Source organism: Colossoma macropomum, unplaced genomic scaffold (genome assembly GCF_904425465.1).
Source record: "Colossoma macropomum unplaced genomic scaffold, Colossoma_macropomum, whole genome shotgun sequence".
Taxonomy (NCBI): domain Eukaryota; kingdom Metazoa; phylum Chordata; class Actinopteri; order Characiformes; family Serrasalmidae; genus Colossoma; species Colossoma macropomum.
Genome location: NW_023494799.1, coordinates 17,932,970 through 17,955,578, shown reverse-complemented (window position 1 = coordinate 17,955,578; position 22,609 = coordinate 17,932,970). Strand labels below are relative to the sequence as shown.

The window sequence follows — 22,609 nt, the reverse complement described above, 5'->3', positions numbered from 1 at the left end:
TTGGATAGTGCATTTTACAACAGACAGACTTAACGTTATTGTTGTCTTTTGGCACTAGACCTCTATTGAGCAAACCAAGGCCTCAGAGACAAAATCTTTAATAGCATGAGGAAGACACACTGAGAAGAACCAGGCCTTAAAATGTGAACCCACTCTCCTCAGAGCGACACGGGACAGTAATTATGATACAAGTAGTACAGGTAAGATTAAAACAGAAATGAAAATCATACAGAAGATTCATGATAATCAAAATGAGTATTTAATTTGTGAACCAGCAACATGAGATGTTCAACAAGGCATTGTAAAATCACGTAACATACTTCTCAACGTAGCACTTAACATGTCCTCAGTACTGTATAAATAACTGAAAACCTATAAATGACGGAAAAGTGAGTCACAGTCCTTTGTGCAACTGGCTGATTTGAATCTTTATTGTCCACATTTGATATGCAGCCATGTTCATTCATAGTAAGTGAAGGAGAAATCGTAGAATGCTGCATCTTTTTGGTCAGTGCTGCTGTGATTGATGTGTTTGACGAACCTGAGAGTTTCTTTGTCTCTGTAGACTAGAGCCAGGGAGTTATCCTCTGGATACACAGTCAGGAGCTGACAACAAACAATGCAGACATATGGGAGAAATTACTAGTAGGCTTACACCAAATGTTTGATTGTTATGTGCTGATGAAATAAAATGATTGTGGTGTGTTAAAATTTTTGTCTACCAAACAGCATTCACAACAGCACTCTTTTCCATGACTCTAATCTGTGACTGTAACAGCACTTTGAGAAATATTAATATTAAGTAATAAATCAATGTTGAGAAAGCAACATTACTGTGCGATACAAACACTGACCTCTTCATCTTCATCATGTGCAATATAGGAAGTGAAGCCTCCAAACTCTGCCTTCCAACCTGAAAGACAACACAAAACAAAATAACGACAGAAAAAAAGAGTAGCATGGATCCTTCTGTACTAAATAATTTTAGACCAATTTCAAACCTACCTTTTCTAAGTAAAGTCTTAGAAAAAGTTGTTTTCAAACAACTAAATGCGTATCTAATATCAGTTTATAGGAAAAGTTTCAGTCAGGTTTTCGTTCTAACCACAGTACTGAGACAGCATTGATTTGCGTTATGAATGACCTCAGGCTCAGCGCTGATGCACAAAATCCTTCTATTTTGGTATTTTATTAGATCTTAGTGCAGCTTTTGATACTGTTGACCACAAGATTTTAATCTAGCGTCTCGAATGCTGGGTCCGCCTCTCGGGCACAGTTTTAGAATGGTTTAAATCATATTTAAGTAATAGACAGTTCATGGTTTTACTTGGAAATCATTCATCAAAAAGATTTGCCATTTCTTGTGGAGTCCTTCAAGGTTCAGTCTTAGGGCCTTTGCTTTTCTCTTTGTACATGCTACGTCTAGGTGATGTCATTAGGAAGCATAGTATAAATTTTCATAGCTATGCTGACGACACCCAGCTATACATTTCTATTCCTTCTGAAGATCAAGACTCTGTAGATAGACTAACTAGCTGTGTGTCAGATATTTCTCAGTGGATGTCGCAAAATTTTCTACAATTAAATCATGAAAAAACTGAAATACTGATCGTTGGTTCAGAATCTCAGAGAAAAATTATTCATGAGAAACTTGGTTCTTTAGCTTCATATACCAAACCTGAAGTACAAAACGTGGGTGTGATCTTAGACTCTGAGCCCTGTTTTATCCCGCATGTAAACACAGTCACTAAAGTAGCTTTTTATCATTTGAGAAATATCGCTAAAGTTCGGCCTTTTCGCTCTCTGAGCGACAAAGAGAAACTTGTTCATTAATTTCTTACAAGCAGATTTGACCACTGTAATGCTTTTCTTACTGGACTTCCTAAGAAAACTACACATCCCTTACTCGTACTCGTACAAAATCCTCCTAACAAAAACAAAAAAGAGAGATCATAACACACCTGTTTTAAAAGAACTGCACTGGCTACCTGTACCGTTCAGGATAGATTTTAAAGTTCTGCTACTAGTTTTTAAAGCTCAAAATGACCTAGCACCTGCTTACATCACAGAGTGTCTGTCTGTTTATGTTCCAGCACGTAATCTAAGATCTGCAGATAGTGGCCTTCTACAAATATCCTCTGTAAAGTACAGGAAACATGGAGAGGCCTCTTTCAGTTATTCTGCTTCTAAACTGTGGAAATCAATTCCACCTTTTATTAGACAGTCAAGCTCACTTTTAGGAAACATCTAAAAAATCTCTAAATCTCTTTAACTTAGCATTTAATTAAAACTCTGCGTCTTGTGGTATTTCTCTTCAAATGTGATCTTTTTCATTTTCTTCTGATTCTAAATAAATACTAATGATTTCTTGTATTACTATGTTTTATCACCTGTCTGTAAAGCACTTTGAGCTGGCACTGGCATGAAAAGTGCTATATAAATAAAAAATATTATTAAAAAATTATTATTAAAACATTCACTTTAAAAGTGCTCTCTATTTTCAGGTGCCACAATGTTAATGTTGGTTTCCTACCTTGGAAGGCCACAGCACTGCACTATAGAGCTGCACAATGTATTGTTTGTTAATCAACTTTGCAATACTGATATTGCCCTTTAATCTATCGCATATTTGTGAGCTATAAGCATTCAGATGATTGTTTCCATGGGTGTTTTCGTGATTCTGCATAAAAAGTGATGGAACACATAAATTAGTTAATTAGTAACACGCACCAATCTTCAACTCTGTTGCATTATTGATTCACCTTTGATCTGTAATATATTGCAAGGTGCATCAAATTCACAACATGCAGTAATGTAATCACAGTGCTAGTATTTTGCCCTAGTGCAGTTTAGTGTTTTAGCTGTTTTAACAATGTATGATTTAACTCAGTCGTTCAAGAGTTGAGTTTTTCAGGACTTGAGATTGACAATCCTGAACTGATTAACAATGACAAGAATCAGTCTGAATGTAAAGATATCTCAGCATGGCCTCACGCCCTTCTTCAGTAAGTTGGGAGGGGGCCAGCTGTTATTATGTCCCAGCATTATGTCTCAGAGACAATGCAACAGTAAGGCTGACAACCAACTAGTCTACTTCACTGAGGCTAAGCAGTTAGAAAAGTACCCCCCATTACCATAACCATAGAAGAAAACATTTTAACAACACATGATTGCTTATCTCACATTTAACAGCCTAGTTACTCCAAAAACAGATACCATGGTGGGAATTGGCTAAGTAACCTTAAGTCTACCTTTTACAGCACTGTAGCAAGTAGGTGAAGGTTTTCTTTCCCCCACAGTATTGAAGTTCTTCCTTACCACTATAACCCCACTTACACTTGGTCACTTCATGCATCTGGAGTATCAGGATTATATCTGGATAAGGCCAGTCCACATAAAAATGCAAGTGTAAATGCAGATACAAAAACAGTTACAAATCGGATTACTGAAACCACTTCAGGAGGTGATCTGAGATGCAGTTGGGCCATGTTATAGCAGTGTAAACGCATCCGTCAACAACCAAAACTCTGGGCACATGATCCATGTCTTCAAGAAGTATACTCATGGAGGACACAGATGGCTCCCACAAGTTTGAAGAAATGCACAACGGCATGCAAAATTGGGAATTTTGAGGCAGCAACCATCTTTAACAGCAAAAGAAGAGGCTAAACAAAAACAACTGGTTGGTTGATGCGTAATGAGCGGATTTGCATATTCCATCCCACACAGCAATCGGATTTCAGTCCCGACTACCCAGAGGCGCATTTGACAACAAAGTATGTGTAATGCATGTGACTGAAATATTATCAGGATACAATCCAGATACTAGTCACATAAAGTGACCAATTGTAAACAGGGTCTATGAGTTTCACTGCTTATCTAGCTTGCTAACTAGCTAAGCAGTAGCCTACGCTAAAAATGGTAGGAGCTAAGCTCCTGCAAACTACAGTATGAAACAGTCTAGCAAAGGTATGGTGTGTTTACTTGTTGGTGCCGAAAAACAAGCACTGTTTCATGTTTTTTTGTAGAACTGGTGTGAAACTGATGGTACACAACCATGTAGACGTTACCAAGGTGATTTCAGCTATCAAAAAGTGGTGATGATCAAATTAGACCCTTAGCAGTCACTTATATATTTAAAGGGTAATTTCTTTTTTCAAAACGTTGGTGTAATTACACTGTTAAGATATAAATAAAGTCAATAAGAGTGGGTTTAATGTGAAATGCTCCATTTCAGAGAAACCTATCAGGTAAGAATAGTTCACAGTGGTGGTGACGGGAACCTGACATCTGAAGTTATTAATTAATTAATGCGTCTAAAACTACATCACAGAAAGCTGTTACATGAAATGGTTACAAATACACTGCTTGATGCCGGAAACACTGTTTTACTATAGATTTACGGTAAGATTTTGGCTCAACTCAGAAGACATTTGTAGGTTCATTGGCTGTTTTGGTCAAGTTTCTCTAGTCTCTTTCACCTTTTCACATTACTCAGAATGACCTTGTTGACATCTCAACAATTGTATTATGCAGAAATTTTGAAATATAGGTGGAAAAAAGGCAGTAAGATACAAGACCTTGGTGCCTTTTTTATCCTGTATTATAAGAGCAGAAGTCAAATTGCATTTTGTAGCCCTTTCATCGGCATCGAAAAAGCCTATGAATTTTTTTTGTATATTTTATATATTTATATACAGTCAGGAATCAGGGGAGTGAATGAGTGTCACCTTTGCAGCCCAGGTGAAGCAGCAGGTCCAGTGCAAACTCCCTCTCCACAGAATCATGCAGTAGCGTGTAATCACCATGCGCCCAGCGACAAAGCTCACCAACACACATCGGAGGGCCTGAAATACGCAAACACAGTAAACAAACTTAAAACAACAAACACACAAAACAATTCACACATCAGAAGCACTTATAAACCAAAACAGTTAAATATGTAAAGGAAGATTACCTTTGTCTTTTTTCTTATTTGATGAAGTAGCACTACTAGTGCCTTGTCCTCCTTGGTTGTTTCTCTTTTCTTTTCCTTTCTCTGCATAACTCTCATCACCCTGACTGTCACTCTCATTCTCCTCATCTCCCACAGCCAAATAATGTAGGGAGAGGCCAGTGAGGTTGGAGAGCAGGAGGAAAAATGGCTCAGAGGAAAGAAGATCCCAGCACTCCTTTAGACATGCTGGTATGCTCTGAAGCTCTGCACGTGCATAGCACCTACACACACCCACACACAGACAGAGATACAATCAGGTCAGTTTATTTACATTTACCATATAGGTGCACTATGTAGTTTTATAGTTACTAATTGCAGCCTTCCTGTTGCTGCACAATTTATCAGCCATCATTCTGCACACAAATGAAGTGAGACCACCATAGGACCACTGCTGACCAGATATTATTTGGATGATGTAGAGTCCAGGGTACAATCTAGCCTAAAATACAGGCTCCTCATCACATGCTGTTCTGCTTTGTGGTCAAAAATACATTTGCCAGTGTTTGAGCCTCTTTTCATTAATTATATTTATACAGTAACAAATCCAGTAATCCAACCACCTGCCCACTGGATCCCATCCCATCCACATTGCTCCAGTCAATCTTAATGGATCTACTACTGCCCTTCATCACATTTCTTATAAACAACTCCTTGTCATCAGGTCAAGTTCCATCAACTTTCAAGGCTGCAAGAGTACTTCCCATCCTGAAGAAGCACATGCTTGACAGCTCTGATGTCAACAACTATAGACCGGTATCACTCCTTTCTTTCTTTCAAAAATTCTTAAACGTGCAGTCTATGATCATCTGTCTCTCTTTCTCACGCAGGATCCACATCCTCTCCATGCAAGCTCTCCACTGGTGTCCCACAAGGCTCGGTGCTGACATCTCTTCATGGCAGCCCACCACTTGTAGCTCAGCCCTAGCAAGACTGAGCTGCTATTCATCCCTGCAACTACAGGTCCTCATCATGATCTTGCCATGTCATTTGAGAACTCTCTGATTGTTCCGTCTGAAAAGTCAAGAAGTCTTGGTGTGATTCTGGATGCCCAGTTATTGTTCTCAGCTCATATCGCGAACCTAACTCGGTCATGCAGGTCTCTCCTATATCCGGAGGATCCGACCCTTTCTCACTCGAGAGGCCACCCAGGTTCTAGTTCAGTCTTTTGTCATCACAAGGCTTGACTACTGCAACTCGCTCTTGGCTGGTCTTCCTATGCAGGCCATCAAGCCTCTGCAACTCATCCAGAATGCAGCAGCACGGCTTGTCTTCAATCTTCCTAAGTTCAGTCACGTCACTCCACTGCTGCTCTCCCTTCACTGGCTTCCTGTAGCTGCACGCTTCAGATTTAAAACCCTGATGCTTGCCTACAAAGCCAAAAATGGACCAGCCCCTCCATACCTGATGGCAGTGGTCAAAACTCGAACTGTACCTCGAGCCCTTCGAGCTTCGAGTACAGCTCAGCTTGACCCGCCATCCTTCAAGATGCATGGAAGACAAGCATCAAGACTTTTCTCTGTACTGACACCCAGGTGGTGGAACGAACTCCCACTGGCTGTCCATACAGCAGAGTCTCTCACGGTCTTCAAACGCAGACTGAAGACACATCTCTTTATACAGCACTTAAGTGAGCACCGAGTAAGTATTCGTTGTAATGTATTGTACTGCACTTACTGAAATGTATTGTATTGCACTGTGCTGTGTTTAACTCTTTCTTTTCTAGGTGTCAACATGGACTTCTGTTTCTAGCAGTATCTGAACTCAGGACTAGCTTTCACTCTAAATCTATTTGTAACTAGCAAAGATACTTTCTCTAGATAGACAAAGCACTTTCGCTAAATGCTGTAAATGTAAAAATGAATATTTTGTATTAAATTCTGAATTAATGCACCATTATGCTGCTTGCAATGACCACTGAGCATAGATTGGACCACAAATCAGCATGTAAATTCATGCTGCACTACATACCTTCGGGAGATTTGGGGATTTTGACAACCAGATAAAGTTACAAACTTCAGCAGCGCACCAATATGGAAGATCACTTAGAATACTAAAGATTATATTATCAAGCATATGTACCCAAAAATAGACAAACATTAAATCAGTGAGCATGACACTTGGATTTAAAAAAGATTTCGACCTTGCCAATTTGACTGTATGGTAAAGTTTAATAAATGAAAGGACAATTCATTAAAATGTTCTGCTGTTTCTGGTTTACATGCATTATTTTTCTACTGGTTAATACCTAACAGTTTTATTTATTTATTTTTAAGTGGAGTAACTGTATATTGGAAATTTCACTGTGTTATCTGCATAAAGATAAAAACTCATAGAACATGATTTCAGTAGACTGCACCATTTGCTGTAAAAGCAAAGCTCTGTCTGTGATTCTAAAAAGTCAATAAAAGTGACAAGGAGACAGTGTGCTGCAGTGGGAAAAATAATTTAGTCTATAATCTGATGAATATTTCTGTTAAAGCAGATAAAAATCTTTAACAAACTAAAAGATTACCTCTACCTCGCAGGAAGATGTTTTTGTTTGTGTTTATTATAATACTTACAGCATAAAATGGTTAGGAACTCACCGCAGTACATCCCTTTCTGACCCACACTGACTGAGCTCAAATGAAATAATCTCTCCTCTAACTACCCTGCCTGGAGCCTACCATTACAGGTGAAAAATGTACCTAAGAAAACCAAATACAATAGCCTATACTCCTACTCATATCAGTATTTAATACTGCTACATATTCTTAAATCATAGTTTCAGCTTCCCATGCTACTCGCGCACACTCACTTGCCAAAGGGTGCAAAGGCAGAAATAATATAGCATGGTTTAAATGAAATAACAGGACAATTACAAACAATTGAAGAATATGAACCACAATACTCTAGGCATTGAAAAAATGTTTTTAATCTGGATTTGACACTAAGCTTGCATTCCTAATATTTTCTGAAATGCTATCCCAGAGTTTTGGAGCTATATATGAAAAGGTTGTTCCACCAAATGAGCTGTAAGTGATCCTAAGGGTTTGCAGTAAGCCTGCCTCAGCTGAGTGAAGTGGTCTGGACGAGCTGTAACACTTCAACAGATCAGTAAGATGCTAGAGCTAGGCCATTAAGAGCTTTAAATGTCATAAAACAAGACCTTGTAGTCAATGCGAAGCTTAACAGAGAGCTCCTATAAACTGAAAAGACCAAAATAATATGCTTAAACCTTCTTTTCCTGGAAAGCACACATGATGCCACATCTAGTTGGAGCTTATTTGGAGAAACAGCAGGCCAACCAGTAAGTAACACTACAGTACAGCAGTCTAATCTAGTAATTATGAAAACACAAACTAATTTTCGCCATCTTGTAGGGTTAGCATGTGTCTTACATTGGATGTTTCTCAAGTCTACAGCTATGTAGTATAGATATGGTGTCAAAATTAGGGATAATTGGGATATATGGGTGGGCTTATGGGGCTTTACAAATAAAGTGAATATTGAATAATCCATCACACTAGCACGAGTCACTCAATTTCACTCAGTTTTGTCTTTTATCATCTAAATTTATGGATATTCAACATGTATTGTGGTGTGTGGAGCTGTTTTAGTCTGCAATATGCTAAAGATAGCCTCTAGCACTAAGTTAGTGAAGCAATAGCTTAGCTAGCAGCTGCACACAAAAATACAAAAGGTTCCTCAGATTTGAGCCTTTATTCTCTAAACTTGCATCAATGAAACAACAGTAAAAGTAGCTAAGCTAACAGTACCTCATATAAAAACCTAGGTTTGCTTTAATAAGTTGAGTTTTACTAAAACAATGTATTAAAATGCATTTCAGTGAAAGTTGTGGTTGTAATCTAATGTCATCTTTAATTTAGTCTCAAAACTGTAAGCAATCTAGTAAGAATTTGAACTGTGAATATCACACAAACCTTTCCGTATAAGAGTTTGTGGCTGATTAGCTTAGCCTGACGCCTTCTTCTGTGAAGGCATTTCACATGATGTATGACAGCTGAGACATGATTTTACTCATGTTTAAATATCAACATAATTTATCTATTTTATCCAAATGTCAACTGTAACAGCTAAAATGTTTTGTAGCTATGCGTTTCCTGTTCCTCTCATTAGTGTTTTTTGCTATTTTGAACTGTGACAGGTTCAAGCTTATTTGTGATGTACAAAATTGAGCTAGTACACTGAGCTCCAGGTCATCCAGGCTCTTATTTATGTCTTGAACGCAAACTTCCATTATGTGTGACTGTCACTGAATCTAGCTGAGTTGACATAATAATGGAGTATCAACAGTACAAAAGAGAAAGGGAACATTGAATTTATGAATTAATTAATTTAGTGTCCTAGCGGCTATAAATAAAGGGAGAGCAGTGAACACTAAAGCAAAGACACCACATTTTCTTCTTTTATGTTCTAAAAAAACTTCCACAATCTGACAAGTAAGACCTAAACCAGACAAGAGCTTGTCTGTCTGAAACAACCATGTTTAATTGCATGCTTCTGTGCACAGTTTTTATCAGTTTAACGGTAAAACAAGTTGCCTGCCCTGACAACAATCATAAAGTTGTATCAGCATCAGTTTCCTATGCTCAAATCTGATCTGTTTCCACATCCACACAATATGTATTTACTTAATATAAAACTAATAATTTAATCAATTTATAATAAAAAAATATAATATATAAAAATATACATTTTGCATAACTTACTCATATAACAATGTTCTGTCATATTAAGTAACTTAAATAGTGACAAAGACTGAAAGCTGGTAAGATCTACTCTCGTTCAACATTGATAATTTATGTTAGCTCTCCACTGAGATAGTCAATCTACTGTAAAGAGGACAGAATACAGTCCAATTACAGAGAATTTAGAATTTTGACCAAATAAAATTACCTAATTACCTGACTACCTAGTGTGATGCCCTCCATTTCCATAAAAGTAAACTGCAATTGTCAGCCCATAGTTATTTTAAATCAGTAAAAACTAGAGCGCTAAGTAGAAGCAGGACACTTTACTGGCATTCAGATTCATGTTCTAAGGAAAGACACAAAATGCCTGAGAAATTTTAAGTGTGATGGGAGATAATTGAGTCTAAACAAGTGAAAATATACAGCCCTGAGACAAAGTCACTAGACTGAAAAGTTCTTTGAGTTCAAGAGTTTTCTTTGAGGCCTTTAGAAGTTAGCAATCATATTCTAGCGTGCATGAAGATGCATATTACTTTGTTCTTTAAGTGTGTTTTTGTTAAAGCTCCTGCATGTAACACTAAAACAATGTGAGTTATACTGCATGTCAGCATGGCATACATCATCAGTGACAAAAAGAATGATATCTAATTTTGTTACATTTTTACAACTCATACTCATACATATACTCACAATATTCTTGGAAAAAGAAACGAAAATGAATCTTACAGAAAAGTAATCTTAAAGAGTAAATAGGATTATACCAAACATGTAAACTAATCCCTAATGGTGGTGATGATACATAAACTTACAAACATATACACACACACACACCATACAGAGGTAAGGGACAATTATACATTTAACATCTCACCTCTTATTGGGTGGGCCTCTCCTCTCCCACTGTACTTCAGCCAATCGTAAGGCTTCACTCACTTGCTTAAATTTTTCCTCCTAATAAAACATGACATGAACAAACATGAATGAAATACAGCAGTCAAAATCAATCTATCGATAACATGGATGTATGGATGTATGCAAGAGCTTCAGTTTTTAACCAAAGTTTACAAGTGCTACCTTCCTAACGTTCATTTACATTTTCTGTAATTACTCCCACACAAAAATGCACCTAAACCTTGAAGGCAATGCAAAAGCTCCTTTGTATGCTTGTATTTATATTTCCAGATAGCCTCCGCACTCACTAAGAAAAGAGTCTGTGGCGTGAGTCACACATTTGCAAAATGAAAAATAAATCGCCACTTAATTATTTAAGTCTTACACTTACACTGTCTGCACGGCTCTGGTGTGCCTGTGCATGTGAGTGAAATTCACATAGAGGAGAGTTCCTTTTCCTTATACATTATCCACAAGCTTTCCTAGCAGAGTCTAAGGAGTGAGGGGTAAAATATTTGTCCCTTCAGGTGTGGCAGTAGAAATGGCAGGATCAGTACCCAGCATTGACACCATGCCTGTTCTATGTTCAAGATGCTACTAAATTATAATAGGATAATTACTGGTGTATTGAGCATTAAGATACATGTACAGATGTTGTGCAACAACAAATTACCTGCAGAAAATTTGGAAGGCGGATTTCTGAATTGTCCTCAAACTCCTGCTGCACTTGTGCCTGATACAGGGGGTCCATGTAGGTCTCATTCACCCACTCAAATAATACATTCTCCTAAACATACACAAACAGTAACTCTGAACACCAGAACACCACATCTCACACTAGTTAAACAGTGTTTGGTTTTGCACATCATGTGACACAGTCAATGTACATGGCCTCACTTACATCTCTCGGGATGTGTGTGTGACGAGGAATCAGGGGCTCTATGTAACGTGGAGGTCTCGGTAGGGAGGGGCCATGAAACCAACCGCTGAGAGACAAACGACACTTCCCTTCAGCAAGAACCTCGGCTACCTGAGAGAAAAAGAGATATTTCTGTTGAACTGTTTGAGACTCCTGTAGACAAAGCTGCAAAACTGAGCACTCGCACACCTCCGTGACAAGTTTACAGTTCAGTGAGATTCAAGCCTCTATAAATGATGAACACCCATAGAATCTGAAAACGGTCTGTATGAGTGTGTGTTTGAAGTTACCTGATGGAAGGAGACAGGAGACACCTCAAAAAACATCAGTGTGTTCCAAGAGGGCAGCAAAGACTTCACTATACTCACTGGCTGATAATGCTCTACACACCAAAACACAAAGTTAAAAAACAAAGTGCATGTAAGTAAAAACATATTGTTGTTTTATGTGTTTTCTGTTGTTGCTACTTAAGTCAAGGCTAGATAACATGAATGGGAATACAAATCAACAGCATTTGAAGGAAAACCATTATCATGGTACACCAAATGGTAATATATATCCATACATTTGTCATTTGTACAAATGAACACTACATACCTTTTTGGTCACACTTTATTTTGATAGTGCCCTATAGATTATATAGACATATAGATGTTTTAGATGTTAACAAACTATTTAGTTAAACAGACAAGTATCAACTTCTTTAGGATTTGAGATAGGATTAGGATTAAGTGCAGATTTTGGGTTGAAGTTAAGGTTAGGTTAGCGTTTTGGTTTAGTGTTAGATTTCATACAATCATACAGTTATGCTGCATATTAAAGATACACAGTCGAGCATTAGTTCAACATAAGGTGAGCACCTACAAAGCACCAACAGTGGACTCTCAAAATGAAGTGTTGCCATTTCCTCTATTACTCATGTTGTACTCATGATAAATTGGTACATTTTTCCTGACACTATTTCTTAGGTCTTGTAAGACCTAATGCTATGGGTGGCTGATATAAACAATATCACAATACTTACAATAGTTAAATACTACAGTTTTGGTAAGTTGGAACAGGTAGTCTTCATAGGTAGTAACATCAGCAATGCCACCTTAAAATAATACTATACTACGCCACACTAAGTCCATTTGGACAGGACTATTTATGCACTCTGTAACTAAACATGCAGTTGGTCAGTGTATTGACGACACCCACAATAAGCTCAGAAAAGTGGATTGTGAAGTGTCATAGTTCATTGGAATATGATAATATTGTCTCATTGCCCACCTCCAACAGTACAGCTTACATCATGTATGAATTCAGTAATGACACAAGCACAGAAATAAATAGGTTCTATTTTTACATTCATAACTTTCTTAATACAAACATGAACAGTTCTGTGTAAAACTTTATTTCTACTCAAAACAGCCATTAAGCTCAAGTTATTCATTTTTAGCATCAGCAAGCAGAAAGCATTTTCAACAGATATTTGCACAAAGGCCTAACAATTACATGTAAAAATTTAATTTATGGTGTCCATTCTTTGCCTCTATTACAGCTTCTATTATTTTCAGGACACTTGCTTTCAGTTATGTAAAGAAATCTCCTGGAATATTTTCTGTACTTTTTGTGAAACACCTCCAAAGTTCAGTCTTAGATGTTATTTGCATTTTCTGCCTCTTGGGATCCAAGTAATCTTAAACACATTCAATGATGTTGATGTCTGGACACTGGGGTGGTCAGTGTCAGCAGCTTCTTTGTTTGATTTGGAAATTTTCTATGTGCTTTATTTCATTTCCTTCAGCTTCTTGTTGTTTTCTCACAGTGGAAGAATGGACAGAAACACCTTTGGATTTTTTCAGATCTGAAGTAAAGAGTGAAGCATGATTTTCTCCCATCTCTTAAAGATGAAAGCTTTAAATACTGTTTATCTCATTGTGACAGTTCTGGCGGTCTACAAGATTTAGGTGTACCATTTTCTATATATCTTATAACAATTTTTAAACTCCAGTTTTGAAAACTCCAGTTTAACAAGTATTTTGCCCTGACTTCTCCCTTCCTTACACACAAGAAATTATCTTATATCTAATCTCCTTAAAAGTTTATTCTGAAAAATGAATAAGATGTACTTCTTGAATAGCTGTTTTGACTGGAAATAAAGTGGTCTCTGACTTTTGCACAGTACTGTATTTCACAGCAGTCATTACCAAGCTGTTCACCACGGTTGGGATGTAACAGAATACAAGTACCGGAAATACGTATTCAGAATACAGAAATTAAGTATCTGTATTCAGTCCAAGCTACATTTTGTAAAAGCAGCATTCAGAATACAGTTACTTTTTACTTTTTTAGGAGAATACTTTTAGAACATACACCCACCACATCTAAAAATCTATAACATCTTTGAAAGAAACACCTTCAATGGTTGTTTATTAACCAGTTCAAAATCAGCGCACAGTGTGTAAAGACATGCTCTAAAGTAGACTTCTTTACAAATACTTTGTAAACTCTAAAATCTTTTGAGGGATGATGAAACTCATCTCCTCAGCAGTGGACAAGTTCACGAGTGACAAGCTTAGCATCGGTGTTGTACTGACTCATGCACTGCATTTCGTGGCAAGTTACTTCTGTCATTAACTGAATATCACAGAGCTACTCACTTCACAGTTAAATTTGTTCTTGGTATACAGCGAATTGTTGGCTTAGGTCATGAGAAGGCAGCAGGTTGGTGGGTGTTGCAGTTTGCTAAGAGCCATAATACTATTTTGCGAATTTTGTGACTTCATTTAAAGTGAATTTTTCATGAAACATACTAATAGAATCATTACATGAAGAAAACTGCAAACCAGTACCAGCGAGAAACAGTGTGAATTACTAAAAATTACAACAGCTGAGTTTTTCCCATGTGTCTTCTCAATGTGTATTCTACATGTATTCTAAATACGTGACTTTTTTTAATCATCATAATGGAATACATAACTGAATGCATTCTGGACAACGTATTCAGTATTCAGCCATGACTGCTATTGTTCCCAACACTGTCCATCCTATATGTGCTGTCATTCATACAAAAAAAATCCATATGCACACACCATCAGTGCTGTACAAGTCCAGTGTTCCTCCATTGCTCAGGTCCCATGGAGGTACCAGGTAAAGAATGAACGCAACCCTCCGCCCTTCAAGTTCATCATCATGACACAGCAACACATCTGTGGAGAGAGGTGGATAACAGGAAACAACACCAGGTGCGCACGTTTTCATCACCCATGACCTTCTGTTCTCTAGGGGTTATTGGCTAGATTACCTGTGTGTTCATACTTAGCACAGGATATGTCAACGGTTGGCTCTAAATCCACTCCTAAGACCTCAGCCAACCAGGAGCGGAACTGCACAAAAATAAGGGACCTAACACACACACACACACACACACACACACAAATACACTTACTTTAGCACAGAAGAAAACACTACAAAGCCAAACTGTAAGAGGCACTTAATAATGTATTCATGTATTATGTTACGTATTAACACTGCAATTTACTCTGAAACACACCTTATCTCAGAAATGTGATGTTCTTTTCTCTTCTTCAGATCATCAGACTGTTAATCAAACAGTTCATAATTAATGTCTTAGGGCAAGATCACAGATTTACAGATTTGACTCACAGTGTGAAAGTAAGCAGGTACCTGCTGGAATTTGTACAAGTCGTTGGACTTGTTGTTGAAATTAAGCTGAAGTAGTTCATCTTGTAGGCTCTGCGCGAAACTCTCATTCTGAATAAAGTTACGGATCTTACAGTGAGGGAACGGTTCACAGTCCAGCTCTATGCTGCCTGTACAGCCAGAAGAGGGAAAACGTTTGAGGAAACCACATTTAAAAACAGACCAAGTAACTGACAGTTACGGGTTATTAATCTTATTGGGGTTTTTATGTCAACCGCAGGCCTCTACACATTTGCTTTGAAAAGCTCAGGAAAGCAATAACAAGCGCCAGTCCACAGATCTACACGTGGACTAGCAAAGAACCAACCATGAGAATAGCTCGTCTTCTTCTTCCACGCATCTCTCATTCCATTCTGAATGACAGTATCTTCAATGTCGGGGTTAATAATGGCACTTTCACCTCGCTTATCCTTTTTACTACATTTTCCCGTGTTTTTATCATTCGACTGCCGTTTAGCAGACATCTTAGCTACATGAAGTAGAAGCGACTAGGTCGCAGGGAGATGACGTAATCAAAACAAACGTTGTCAACCTTCTGGCAAAAACATGTTCAGTATTGAGGAGGTTTATAAAACAAAAACAATGATCACCCTAACTGCATTTACACTTGTGTTTTTTGTATTCTGTACCTTTCCTGTCAAAAGCCAAATATTCCTGCCGCCATTGTGTTGACTGAAATATATGATATGCAGGGGTTATATATAACAAGTATAAGTTTAATACATACTTGATACATAGTATGATGTTAAACATACATTATTAAACTTTTGCACCTTCATATTATTGTTACTACTTTGAATCTGTATCGTTACAATCACTATATGTGTGACTGTGATTTGAGCAAAGTGAAAATAAGTAAACACAACTGAAGTACAGTATTGTAAAAAAAAAAATTAAAAAAAAGGGTCTATGTTTATCTTCACACAGTAAGAACACAGTAATAACATAGTATCATCTGACCCTGATCAAATATAATTAGAAGTGTGGAGGCACTCAATTCTTACAAAAAAAGATTTGTAAGACATTCCCAATTAACAGAAAACTGATCATGGGATATTGGACATGGGACTTTACCCCTAGCCTACCCCTAGCCAACCCCTCACCAACCCCTCACCAACCCCCACCCCCCCCCAACCCCCACCCCCCAGCTGTCATCAAAGTCAAACAAATGCTCAGAATAAAGCAAATTTTATTACAAACAACAATACAGTAAAATTATTTTAAACTGACCATACATGCTAAAAAAATATTTCAGAATAACAGATTTATATTCTGTAGATAATACATAGTTTCGACATGAAAAGACAATTTCTGGTTATTACAGTTTTCAATTTGGAATTCTCTGTCTTTGTGGCACCATTGCCACTTCTCTCAGCTCAGTTCTACCATTGGCAACAAGCATATGCTGAGGGGTCCCCAGGTAAGTCACCGCCCACTGCACCAGCTGCTCTGGGACCCTAAACACACACACATGTACATTCAGAAAACTCAACCTACACCATACTATATTATAGAACAAAGAACTAAACCTAAAACATAAAACAACTGAATTCATAGACACTATATAATCTCACAAAAAACAACACATATATATGACTCTTTTCATACTCTTTGAAGCACATTTTAAGCTTGATTATTTGTAACACTTGTGTTTTTGTGTTTCTTTTTCCACATTCAGGGATACAGTTTATTTTAACGTTGATAAAAATGCAAACTGACGTGACTCGTCTTGACTTACTTGAACTGGCTGAGAGATCTGACAACTTGTGGGCAAGGTTCATATGTGTAGGAGAAACCACTGCCATCTGAATGAACCTAGGAGGGTACAGTTGAAAGGGACACAGTACAGGCAACATTAAGTCAGCCCACTGTAAACCTTAGGTGTTCTGATATCATTTAGTTAATATCTACACCTACCCAGCCCTTTTTGGCAGGTGGGGACACAGTGGGGCTTCTTTTGGCAGGTGGGTCCATTGGGGACATGTCTTCGGTGGACAGGGCTGTATTCTTTATTACCCATGTTGGTGGACTCACTTGCTGCTCTTGTTGCTCCTCGTGAGGTTGGTCTGAGGTGGTCTTTTCACTCAAGTGGGAGGAGCTGTGCAGAGATTGGCGTGGTCTCTGACAAGGCGTTATGCTACTCCCTGACTTCTCTTCTATGCTAGGATTGGAGGACTGGACCTGGCTGCTTGTTGCCATGGACAGAGGGGCTATAGTTAGCAGTGATTCACTGTCCTTCTGTGAGAGAGGCTCTATACTGACTAAATGTAATGAAAAGAAGAAACATTAGTGCTGTGAATATTTATTCTACGAAGCTTGATATCAGGGTAATAATAATGAAGTTACACACTAGACTTGACCAATATTCACGGGCGCTATCTTGTTCAGTTTATCTATCAGTGTTTGTGAACAGTTTCAATTCTTTCCAGTATAAATTCTTGCTTGACAAGCAACTACAACAGAAGATATATTGCTTTATATATATATATATATATATATATATATATATATATATATATATATATATATAGTACTGTGAAGGCAGAGACCACCCTTCATTATTTAAATTTAAGTTCAAAATAGACATTATGTTAAGTACAAGTTAGTGTATGCACTCTACATTACAGCTTCCACTCTTTTCAGGAGACTTGCTTTCAGTTTTTCAAAGAAATTTGCAGGGATATTTTTCCCCACATCTTCAGTCTTAGAAGTTGGATGGATTTTCTGCTCATGATCCTAGTAATACCAAACATGCTTGTACTTAATGGCCATTTTGAATAGAAATTAAATAAATCTCTTTGACTTTTAACCTTAATCTCTAAAGCCTCTGTTTGTATTATTGAACAGAAGTGTGTGTTGAATGACGTGAGTAAAAAGGAAATTACTCTCTGAGGAGGAGGATGGGGTTCCTAGCAGGTCAGGGGCAGGACAGAACATATCCCACGGGCTCACTCCCTCCCCACACTCTTCTCCTCTGCCACACCAGACCTCTGAGAAACCAGCGGGGAAAATACAATAACAGCACAATAAGCTCCCTGGAGCAGTATTTACTCTCCTCAGCATTTCCACATCACTGCTTGGCTCTCCTACCTGGTCTCGTGTGGTCCAGAGTGGGCTGTTCCAAATCAGATGGCCTATCAATAGCTGTTGTGGGTGAGTCTCTTTCATGGTATTGTGCAGTGACTTGCTGGTTCATCATTACATCTACATGAGGAGGCGCCAAGCCACTTGGAGTTTCACTCCCACTAGTTGCACCTGGGCACAGGAACATTTAAGGGAAAAACACATGCATTGTGAGCCTCATACACACGTCTGGTGGAATTCCCAAGGGATTTTAATAATAAGGAGCAATTAATTAGATGGCAGACAGTACCGGGATCAGCTGTCAACAGCTCCCTCTGCTCCTCTGGGATGAGGAGATGAGACACAGGAGCGTTGAAACACTCCTCACCCTGGAAAAAAAAGTACACACACATTTGTTTGGATGGTCTGCTGACAGCTGGTGCCACTTGGTAGCTATAGATACCGCCTTACCCTGCAACGAAGTCTTTCTCTGTGCCAGTGAGTAGGTGTGGCCACACATGGGTGACACCCAGTGGGTGTGGTTATTTTCTCTATTGCATCATTCAACATATCCATAATGATGTCATTGTGCCATGCCCCCATTAGGCAAGAAAGAGGAAATCCTAGAGAATCATGAAGAACAATACATTTCTTAACTGACCAGTTGTTTCTGTTTTAAGCCAATTGTTTATGTATAAACTAATGACTCAAAATACTGACTACCAAGTGTGTGCATGAATGTGTGAAGGTGTGATAACCAACCTGACTGTGAGTTCAGAGAGTTGACTGAACACTCCTTCATTAGCGATCTGAGGTGAAAATTGGAAATTACAATTCATATCAATGACTGCTGCCTATCCAACACATTATTAGCTCAAAATCCTGCTCTGAAGGATTCAAACTCACATGCTAGGCATAACACATACACCTACCTCCATGTTTTTAGAATTTGTTGCTTGACTGATTGAAGCGTTGTGCTGAAACAAACAAAGATACATACTTCAAATCAAGTAAAGTCAAGCCTTCAAAACTTCATGCTTTGTCCAAAAACAGTATCATTTCTGTAATAAAGGTTGCATTAGTCATAACGTAGCACTAATATTTCACACTTATGAGATACATGTGCAAAGCCTACTCCCAATAACAAAATCGTGAAACTATTGATGCGTTTCGGAACAAAACCCCTCAATACTTTTACCCTTGAGACGCAGAGATACAGTGCTGTGAAAAAGTATTTGCCCCAACCCAATGTCTTCTATTTTTGCTAATTTGTCACATTAAATGTTTCAGATCATCTAAATTTAATAAGACAAAGACAACATGAGTAAACACGAAATGCAGCTTTTAAACGATCATTCCATTTATAAAATCTTCAAAAAACCTACATCTCCAGCGCGATGACCTTACCCCCACCACATGTGCTCTCATGCTGAGTTCCCTCTGGTTTTGGCCGTAGTTTTGTATTAGCTGCCCGATCCACGGCTCCGGGTCAACCTCAGCCCTCTGGTAGCGGCGCATGATGGGGCAGAGAGAGGGACACGGAGAAACCGCGTCCTAATGTTTCATCTGCAATGGTCAATCCAACGTTTGTGCTAACTAGCAATGAGTCATTGTGGAGGAAACGCTATGCAGGAATTTTGGCCCTTTTGGCAAAGAACTGTTCAAACTCAGCTACACTGGAGAGTTTTCAAGCATGAACTGCCCATTTAAGGTCTTGCCACAGTATCTCAGTAGGATTCAAGTGAGAACTTTGAGTTCGCTACTCCAAAACCTTCATTTTGTTTCTTTTGAGCTATTCAGAGGTGGACTTGCTTGTGTGCTTCAGATCATTGTCCTGCTCCATAACCCAACTGTGCTTGAGCTTTAGGTCACAAACTGATGGGCAAACATTCCCCTTCAGGATTTTCTGATAGAGAGCAGAGAACCACCACCATGTTTGACTGCTGGTATGATGTTCTTATGGTAGAATGCAGGGTTGACTTTACGCTAGATGTAACCGGACCCATGTCTTCCAAAAAGTTCAACCTCTGACTCATCAGTCCACAGAACATTTAACCCAAAAGTTTTGGAGGTGGCCTGGATGTTTTTTGACAAATGCAAGATGGACCTTTGTGTTCTTTTTGGTCAGCAGCAGTTTGTGCCTTGCAACTCTCCCGTGGATGCCATTTTTTGCCCAGAGTCTTTCTTATTGGCCTTAAGTGAGGCCTGCAGTTCTTTAGATGTTTATCTGGGTTCTTTTGTGACCTCCTGGATGAGTCGTCGAATCACTCTTGGTAAAATATTAGTAGGCCGGCCACTCTTAGGAAGGTTCACCACTGTTACAAGTTTTCTCCATTTGTGGATAATAGCTTTTACTGTGGTGTAGTGGAATCCCAGAACCTTAGCAATGGCTTTGTAACCCTTTGCAGACTGGTAGAGTTCATTGTGACAAATATGCAAAAATAGAAGAAATTGGGAAGGGGGTAATACTTTTTTAAAGCACTGTATATTTAACATGAAACAGCAGCAATAAGATAAGACGATAAAAACAGTACATTTAATAAATACCAACAATAAACTGTTTGAATATTTCTGTTTCAATTAAACTGAGGAAACAAGTAAATATTTGAAATATATTATGAAATGTTTTACCAGCTAGGGGGGTGATAATGCTTGGTGACTCTGCCCACGGTGATGATCTGATTGATAGTCAGATAAAACTGACAAGATGTCTAAAACAGAGGAGTGAACAAGAACAAAAATGTGAAAGTTTGTATGCTAAGATAAACATAGTCCAACTCTGTTTTATAGAAACTTTATACTTTCTGCTATTTTTCACAAGGCCAAATTAAATGGTCTGACTGTACATTCTTGACCTCAGCATTGGCTCTCCCTTTCCTACCAGTTCAGGGTCCATGTGGAAGTTCAGCTGGAATTCTCGCACAGACACTGTTGTGTTGTCCAGACCTGAAAAGGTCTCCCTCTCTTCCAATCTGACATGAAACACAGATGTCATGGTTATGAAACATCAATTACGTTTCAGGAACTCATCAGATGCCTCTTGTTTGAATAGTTGTCACACTCCAGACATTCTGGAGCCTTTCTCTTTGCACATCATCTAGATTTGCCTCCTGTACAGAAATAATGCCCAAAACGTAACATCTCGCTATCAGATTTCAGATATAACGTGCAATTTGAATAGTCAGGCTTTGAGTTGTTTTACAACGTAGACTGATGATAGCTTAAAATTACCCGCAGGACTCGGGTGTTTAGTCAGTGGTGTCATAACACTTTCTTAATAAGTGTGTGGGACGTGTACTCACTCCTGTAAACGTTCCCAGGCGGCTGCGCTGAGCACCGCAGGAATAAACACAGTTCCGTCGGACAGAAACAGCATGCAGGCATCGCTCTCATCCGTCCGCACAGAGTCACTCAAGTCGCTGACCTAGACTCATGAAACACGATCATCTCAGAACCTGCCCTCGTACGTAGCCAAGCCCTTTCGGCAACTAGCGGCGCGATGACCTTACCCCCACCACGTGTGCTCTCACGCTGATTTCCCTCTGGCTTCGGCCGTAGTTTTGTATTAGCCGCTCGATCCACGGCTCCGGTTCGACCTCAGCCCTCCGGTAGCGGCGCATGACGGGGCAGAGAGCGGAGACACGAAGAAACCCCGTCCTGAAGTTTCATCCGCAAGGGTCAGTTAGCTAGATACATGATGCCGAGACAAATTCAGCTATAACGAACACTGTTTTTCTATCAATGGTTTCATATGTTGGGTCAAGCTTTTACTGAATTTAACTGCAGTTATCCTTCTTTCATATTAATACAGAGACTCCTATGTTTTCTTTTTAACCTAGCTAGCTAGGTTAGCAAACTTCAACCGTAGAGCTAACGTTAACCGGTCCCAAGCACTTTTCTTTTTGCATTAGATAGAATTAAAGTGAACTTCAGTTGCAATTCTCATTTTTCGTGGTCAATGCAGAATCTTAAAGATACGTTTTCTAAAACTCTTCATCTTTACCTAGCTAACTTACTCTTATGGATCACTCACTCGAGCAGTACACCCATGTTTTCACTCCGTTCAGCAACCGGTTGAACGCTTTCACAGTTCCAACTGGACACAGAGCATCAGTGCACCTTGGATGCCCCCTTCAGGTAGGTATAGGAACTGCACTCATGCTAACAGCTCTCTCTTACGAGGACCGTCTAAACCGGTGTTAGTTAATTCTGCTCCTTTCTTGAACAATGGTGACAGCTTTCGGTACTGTGTCCCAGATCTATGTTTAATAGAACTGGTGAACTTGCTTCTCTTAAGTGCTTCTGATGTAAAAACATAGATGGGTCTTTCTGTCACCA

At 38.7% G+C, this 22,609-nt stretch overlaps 2 protein-coding genes across 5 annotated transcripts; both read right to left on the bottom strand.

Annotated features, from left to right (window-relative positions):
• Positions 1-82: 82 nt before the first annotated feature.
• ogfod1 (2-oxoglutarate and iron-dependent oxygenase domain containing 1) lies at positions 83-15,711 on the bottom strand. Its single transcript, XM_036585917.1, has 13 exons — positions 15,516-15,711; positions 15,173-15,318; positions 15,039-15,085; positions 14,790-14,890; positions 14,578-14,694; positions 11,791-11,882; positions 11,483-11,611; positions 11,255-11,368; positions 10,562-10,641; positions 4,958-5,217; positions 4,731-4,847; positions 855-913; positions 83-606 (listed from the first exon to the last, which is right to left on the bottom strand). The coding sequence occupies exons 1-13, from the start codon at positions 15,670-15,672 to the stop codon at positions 460-462; spliced, it is 1,566 nt and encodes a 521-aa protein (XP_036441810.1). The 5' UTR covers positions 15,673-15,711; the 3' UTR covers positions 83-459.
• A 669-nt stretch (positions 15,712-16,380) lies between these two features.
• On the bottom strand, positions 16,381-22,365 carry acd (ACD shelterin complex subunit and telomerase recruitment factor). 4 transcript variants are annotated; one of them, XM_036586397.1, is made up of 14 exons: positions 22,305-22,365; positions 21,781-21,928; positions 21,574-21,695; positions 21,153-21,243; positions 20,903-20,982; positions 19,204-19,248; positions 19,034-19,080; positions 18,743-18,894; positions 18,582-18,660; positions 18,299-18,463; positions 18,094-18,198; positions 17,126-17,469; positions 16,947-17,023; positions 16,381-16,665 (listed from the first exon to the last, which is right to left on the bottom strand). In XM_036586397.1, exons 1-14 carry the CDS (start codon positions 22,319-22,321, stop codon positions 16,536-16,538), a joined length of 1,602 nt encoding a protein of 533 aa, XP_036442290.1. In that variant the 5' UTR covers positions 22,322-22,365; the 3' UTR covers positions 16,381-16,535. The 4 variants fall into 4 exon arrangements, with proteins under 4 accessions (XP_036442290.1, XP_036442293.1, XP_036442292.1 ...); XM_036586400.1 differs by having other exon boundaries at positions 22,288-22,355; XM_036586399.1 differs by having other exon boundaries at positions 21,781-21,957; positions 22,305-22,346.
• Positions 22,366-22,609: the final 244 nt, after the last annotated feature.

What these genes read in the sequence shown, in the direction of transcription:
- ogfod1 (XM_036585917.1), bottom strand. Translation starts at nt 15,672, where the DNA reads ATGTCTGCTAAACGGCAGTCGAATGATAAAAACACGGGAAAATGTAGT. An exon ending in ACTTGTACAAATTCCAGCAG is followed by an intron (nt 15,086 to 15,172) that starts GTACCTGCTTAC and finishes TTTGATTAACAG; the next exon opens with TCTGATGATCTGAAGAAGAG. An exon ending in CTCCTGTCTCCTTCCATCAG is followed by an intron (nt 11,612 to 11,790) that starts GTAACTTCAAAC and finishes TTTTTCTCTCAG; the next exon opens with GTAGCCGAGGTTCTTGCTGA.
- acd (XM_036586397.1), bottom strand. An exon ending in TCCACATGGACCCTGAACTG is followed by an intron (nt 20,983 to 21,152) that starts GTAGGAAAGGGA and finishes CCTCTGTTTTAG; the next exon opens with ACATCTTGTCAGTTTTATCT. An exon ending in CCCATCCTCCTCCTCAGAGA is followed by an intron (nt 17,470 to 18,093) that starts GTAATTTCCTTT and finishes CATTACATTTAG; the next exon opens with TCAGTATAGAGCCTCTCTCA.